The 6,604-nt window shown below is 41.5% G+C and overlaps 1 protein-coding gene across 1 annotated transcript; it reads right to left on the reverse strand.

Moving 5' to 3' along the window:
• Positions 1-447: 447 nt before the first annotated feature.
• On the reverse strand, positions 448-5,547 carry LOC101345522 (HLA class II histocompatibility antigen, DR alpha chain). The gene is made up of 5 exons (XM_004391085.2): positions 5,379-5,547; positions 2,806-3,051; positions 2,006-2,287; positions 1,539-1,704; positions 448-852 (listed from the first exon to the last, which is right to left on the reverse strand). Exons 1-4 carry the CDS (start codon positions 5,458-5,460, stop codon positions 1,550-1,552), a joined length of 765 nt encoding a protein of 254 aa, XP_004391142.1. The 5' UTR covers positions 5,461-5,547; the 3' UTR covers positions 448-852; positions 1,539-1,549.
• Between the last annotated feature and the right edge of the window lie 1,057 nt (positions 5,548-6,604).

The raw sequence follows: 6,604 nt of genomic DNA on the forward strand, positions 1-6,604 counted from the left end.
TGGAATGGGTGATATTGATATATACAAATTCTGAAATATATGTGGATCTTTCTCTCATTCTGCTCCCCACTCCACCCCCGTCTTATCCCCATCATCCGTCTCATTCATTATCAGGGTCCAAATCCTGGGGTTTGAGATCCACTGTACTGAAGATCCAGATATCTCATTGAATTGCAGGCCCAAGGACCAAAAACTAATTCTGAACCCATTGCTTAGTAGATATCTCCCAACAAACAAACCATACTCTAGGGTTTTCCAGATGAGGACTGGACCACAGCAACTGGTTTGCCTGCAGATGCTCTGAATAATACCAAGCCCTAATGAATCTAGGTATTTTTAATTAATTCCAAAGCTTATAAGATACATTCAACATTCAGAGATTTCAGGATGAAAGAATAATATATACTCCCCTAGCCTCTATGAAGAAATTGATCAGACACTGAAAACTCCACCTAAGACCCATCCAATAGTTTATTGTATTCAGAAAAAAATCAGTTTGGAGAAAACTTAAGCTATAAGTATACAGGAGGTGCCCCTGTGGAATGTTCAGAAGATTACAAAGAGGAGAAGGGATCCTATAGAATCTTTTCCAGAGGCATTGCATGGGGGTAAAATGACTGTAGGAAATGGAGGGAAAATAGATACAGGAAGGGACAATAGACAGATAAGTCCAATAGATGTTAGAGTATAGAGAGATCAGAGGAAGGCATCACCACCCTTGGGGTTGGATGTTAGGGTGGGAAGTACTGAAGAATGCTTGTCTTCACTGAGGTGAACAATTGGAGTATTGCTGACTCTGTAAAGTTATTAAAGCAGAATTTTCTTCATTGATCTTCTAAGAAAGGCCATAACCTACAGCAGAACACACATAGTTACTAAAGAGTTTAAGATAAACATTTTGAGTTCGTTCCTTCAGATTCCCTCCTCTTCTCCATTAATCTTTTGGCTTTGGAAAAGTCTCTTAATATCATCTGACTTCTAGTAAATGTAACTCTTCCAACATGAACTGCTACACCCTACTTTTCAAGTGAGCATGAATGAACACGCCACACTCTACCCCCTTTTAGAGCATCCAACACCACTTCTCAGACTAGAGAAGCTAAAACAGGCATTGGACTCTATGAGATTTCCATTTCATGAAATGAGTCTATGCTAACTCCAAAGGAACCAGCTTTGGAAATGCTGCCAAACTGAGCTTTCTTTAGGAAACAAGCCAGGAAGTGCCCCAATCTTGTAGGTGACTTTCCTAGATCACTGAAATTTGTATTCTAATGTAAAATAATGATATTAGGAACTGGAGATAATTTCCAAGACTTAAGTAGCGGTCTAGGTGCACATCTGTGGAAAGGGACAAGGGGTCCTGAAGTTTTGAGATGCCAGATTATACCCATGTCTGACTCTGTCCTAGGAAAGTAAATCAAGAATCACAGCTTTGTCTACCCATTTATCTTCAAGGCACCACATGTTCTTTTTCCCACTCTGTTTCCCCCCACTCAGAAAACTATATATATGTCTTCCTATGGCAATACTAAACTCACCCTCAGGTGCCTCACAGAGGCCCACGACGTTCAACAGCATTGCCTTTGCGCACGCCCTTGATGATGAAAATGGTGCCAACAACGATGCCCACCAGACCCACCAGCAGGCCCAGGATGCACACCAGATTCTCTGTGGTCTCTGGGAGGGGGGCTGGCACTTCTAACTCTGGGGAAAAATAAAAGAGTACAGGGTAATGAATGGTGGTAGTGAGTAGCACTTAGTACCAAATGTAAATTACTTAGTCAAGAGACTAGTTATTCATAGATTAAAGGAGAGGAAAATAGAATGACATATTGAAGGAATTGCAGAGTAGATAGTGGGGGAAGCTGAGTAATGGCAGAAGACAAGTTACTTGGATTTTATCAGATGGTACAAAGCCTTTAGGGCACTCTGGGTCCCAAGGGACCCGACGCATGCATCATCTGAGGAAACCATGCAACAAAGGAGATTGAAGGATGGTTCATACCCCAGTGCTTGAGGACCGGCTTGTCGAGACCCCAGTGATCCACCTGGCAGTCATAGAACTCGTCCACTGAGGGCAGGAAGGGGAGATAGTAGAACTTGCGGAAAAGGTGGTCTTCCCTGGGCAGGAAGACTGTCTCTGACACTCCTGTGGTGACAGGTTTTCCATTTTTAAGCCATGTAACATTGAGCACTGGTGGGGAGAATTTGTCAACGAAACAGATGAGGATGTTGGGCTGTCCAACTTCCGCAGGGCTGTTCAAAAGCACCGTCACTTCTGGAGATTCTGGGGGAGCGGGCACATGACAGAAATTAGACTTCCATGCTGAGGCTCATCCCTTCCCCTCCTTCACTGAAATGTGGGCCAAAGCTATGCTAAAAGAACAGTTGAAATTGCATCCTAAGGACTCTATGCCATGGTCTCAAATACCTATCTCTGACACTCTCTTCCCGAAAACTGAACAAATATTGAGGTATAAGATATCCAAGGACCTTATTCCTGGCTCCCCCAGCATGGATTCAGGGTAGTGACTTTTGTGAGTGGCTATGGATGGCAGAGATAAGACATGTGTACATAAAGGAAGAAATAAACCCATTGGACCTGTGGCATGGTAATTTTTGGCTTGCTTATGACCAGTTTGTTGTTGCTAGTTGCCATCAAGTAGATTCCAACTCATGACAACCCCATGTGACCTCTAGTAACCCCATGGGGAAAGTTAGTCACAAAAATACGACACCAAGAGCCGAAACATTTATGTTAAAGCTACAGATTCCCATGTCTAGGAGAGCAGCAGAGAGAGGTACCATTGTTGTTTGGCGTGTAGTTGGAGCGTTTCATCATGATGTCCAGGTTGGCTTTGTCCACAGCTATATTGGCCAATGCACCCTGAGCCTCAAAGCTGGCAAAACGTCCAAATTCTTCAAGCCGCCAGACTGTCTCTTTCTTTTCCATATCCACATGGAAAATCTCATCACCATCAAAGTCAAACATAAACTCGCCTGACTGGTCAGGGGTCTGATAGAATTCAGCCTGGATGATCACATGCTCCTCTGAAAAGGCAAGAAAAGGAGTTAGGGTGGGAATGAGAAGAGAGAGATGAAGAAGAACCCAGGACGTGAGACACATACATGTGGGCAGGAGGTGGTGGAGAGGGAGAGGGATAGGGCCCAGTGAAATAGAGGAGTGAGGGACACTAGGAGTGAGTTTGGAAAGCTGAGGCCTGAGTGAAGGATATGCTTGTTGAACAGTGCTGGAAAGGAGATAGAAGGGGGCAGAGTTAGAGAGGGCAGATTGAAGATGATGAGGGCTAAAAAGCCCAGAGTCTTGTGAAGCTGTTATTTGGCTCCATGTTACTGGCTGAGGAATAAAACTCTGTTAAGAAATCCAGCATGGGTCCCCAAAACAGAAAAGTTCTCTCACTCTTTTTACCAAGACTTTAAATACATGAACAGGTCAGAGTTCCAGAGCATGTCTTTCTCGGAACACTGTACTCTAAGAAGAGGGAAACACTGCTTAGGAAGGGGAAACACTGCTTCTGAATTCTGGAATCAAGTCAAATCTTGAATTCTTATACAGCTACTTACTTGCTGAGCAGTCTTGAATGAAATATTCTACTTATTTAAGAGTAGTTTTCGAATTATAATTCTGTCATTGTTTTACTTCTTCCATAGGTCTGTTTTGAAGGTAAATGAGACCAAGTAAATAATTTACAAGTATATATCAGGTCTACAACAAATGCTGTTCACTATTTAGGGTCAGAGGCTGCTTTGTATCTAAGAAAAATACAACTGGAGCCTGGAATACACAGAAACTAAGATTGAGACCTTGTGGTGTTGTAGAGCACCCATTTACCTATCTCTACACCACACCATAGACACCTCTATGAGAAGCATTAAGTTTGCATTGACCTCAGCACGCACTTTTGTATCTTAATGCTCCTTATTTTGGGACTATCATTATGGAACATACTGTATTCTATTATGGTTGATACTGAGAACCATCAACACCAAGGAGCTAATCAAGTTGAAAATGGAAAACTAAATTAAAGAGTATGTATGCTTTATGGTATGTGTACATGGGATGGGGATTGTTTCTCTACTTAGTTTTCAGAGACAGGTAAGGTATTTTAAGGTTTGACTATATACTAATAAACCTAGGGATTAATTTAACATTTGCAGCTCTAACCACACATGCGCGCGCACACACACACAAATATTCTAGCTTCCCTTTCCAACTTAAGAGAGGAGCCTCTATCTTTTCAGGTGAGGATCCCCATGTATGGCTCTTTCTGGGCAATGGAAACGACAATTGCCTTCATGGTGAAAGAAATGGGTCACTACTTTGCATATTTCCGGTATTCATGTGACTTTCTGTGGGAGTGACTCTGGATAAAGAATACTTGTTCATATCATGTCTTCACAATAGCACAAATATTTGCTCTGGAGATGGCAGAAAAAAATATCAGACTCCTCAATTCCTTATTCATTTTTCTACTCTCTGGAAATATCACTATGTAACAGTGACCTTGGATCACTATAAGATCCATTGTAAGGTGGATAATTACTGGCATAGGAAGAAGGAAATTAGATGCAATTTATATCAACATTCCTGTGTTCCCTGTCTCTCTTAGGTAGATTGTTGCTCTTCGGTAACTTTCCTTTCTAGTGATCTGCAAAACAATGTCTGTGCTTACAATAGGTTGACAGGATTTACACGCCAAAAAACAAAAACAAAAAAATAGTTGCCGTCAGTCAGTTCCAATTCATGGCCACCTCATGTGTGTCAGAACAGAACTGTACTCCACAGGGCTTTCAGTGGTTGTGATCTTTGGAAGTAGATGGCCAGGCCCTTCTTCCAAGGTGCATCTGGGTGAACTCTACTACTAAACTTTCAGTTAGTAGCCGAGTGCTTAACTGTGTACACCACCCAGGCGGCCTTGCCAAAAATAACTACCATATATTCAGCCAAGAACAGTGCTAAAAACTTCTCATGCTTTGTCTCACTGAATCCTCACAAAACTGTGAGGTCTTTAATGTTTAATTTTACTAATTTTCCAGAAAGTGAAAGTAAAGCTCTGAGAGATAACTTGTTAATCAGTGTCAGAAAATATTTTTCCTTTAGCTTTGCTTTTATCAAAGTTGGTGGTATTAACCAATATACAACTCAGTTTTGTTCTTATAAGCTAAATTGAACTTACTTCATTTTGTGAGGAGATAACTTCTCCAAGCTGCGATTTATTATACTTTTAGATTCAGCCCCACGTAATACCTATCACACTTTTCTTTTGCTCCAGAGATTGTCTTACAAATATCCACAGTTCATTTCCCCAGTGATCTCACAGCCTATTGTCTTTAAGTCTGGTTCTCTCAGTACCTACCTTTGATAGCCCATGTTTGGTGAAAGCTCATCAGGACAGCCATAATGAAACATCCTAGTCCCGGGACTCCACTTTGGGCCATTGTCTTCAGGGGTGATTTGATAGGAGTCAGTAGAGCTCAAGAGTGAGGCAGTACAGACAGGAATAAAAGAAAAGAGATCTGAGGATGTAATAAAGTCAAGCACAGTAAAAAGCACGTCAGCTGAGCTGCAACCAATCAGAAAAATCTTTTGAGATGACACTCCTGTAGCTAAGGAAAGGGCTCATGTAAAGGGCCCCAGAGAGGAGATGTATTTGTTCATTAGATAAAGAAGTAAAGTTCTTAATCGATCAAACAAATAAACAAATAATAAAGTTTCTGACAGTATTGGGTAATTGCTCACTGATTCTTCCATCCCAGACTAAGCCCTGGAAAAGGATATATCTGAAGCACATTAATGAGAACAGAATCAATGGAAAAGTTCTAAAATGAGAGTCAAGTACAGATCATGCCTCTGTGCTGTGAAAGCTGGGGAGTTTATTTAGGGACAACAAATCACCTAAAGAGCAGGTGAGCTGTTAGCCATGGAGAATGCCTGAATCCTGGCAATACTAGGTGACAAGGTTTATTGCTTCCTGCTTCTCCTCTAGTTTCTTAGACTCCAGGATGGCCAACTCAGCCCAAGAGTTTGGGATACCTGGAAATGTGCTATCCTTACAGAATATCAAGGTGAAACTCTGAGTTTCAACACTCCCAAAAGTGATGAGGGATGGAAAGCTACATCTTGGAACACAGGAGGTGGTTACTAAAAACAGTGGGCTGTAAAAGGGGTACCTTCTCCTGATCATTACCATTTTAAATATAACCAGAGATTGGAGTAGACTGTAGGAGACATATCTCAATTGAAGACTCAGGTCAACTAATATGGTGTAGTAACTTGAGCAGAACATATTTTACTGGGTATGATAGAGACAATATACTGCAGGAGGGCTTTCTCATTCCTTCCAACATGTTGTAAGATTATTGAAGTTCTGATACAGAGAATACATTTCAAAGTTCACCAACCATACGGAAGTCTGACTCTTATGTTTCTGGAAAGCCAGTACAATAGAAAAGACTATGTTGAACCACGCGTAGAAAGAACAGTTGAAAGGGTTGGAATCCAAATATTGCTAATGAAGAGAAATGTGGCAGTCAGGCAGCCCATCAGATGGTGAGCCATCATTTAATACCAATCATGACACAA

The sequence above is a fragment of the Trichechus manatus genome, unplaced genomic scaffold, assembly GCF_000243295.1.
Source record: "Trichechus manatus latirostris isolate Lorelei unplaced genomic scaffold, TriManLat1.0 scaffold00455, whole genome shotgun sequence".
In the NCBI taxonomy this organism is placed as follows: Eukaryota; Metazoa; Chordata; class Mammalia; order Sirenia; family Trichechidae; genus Trichechus; species Trichechus manatus.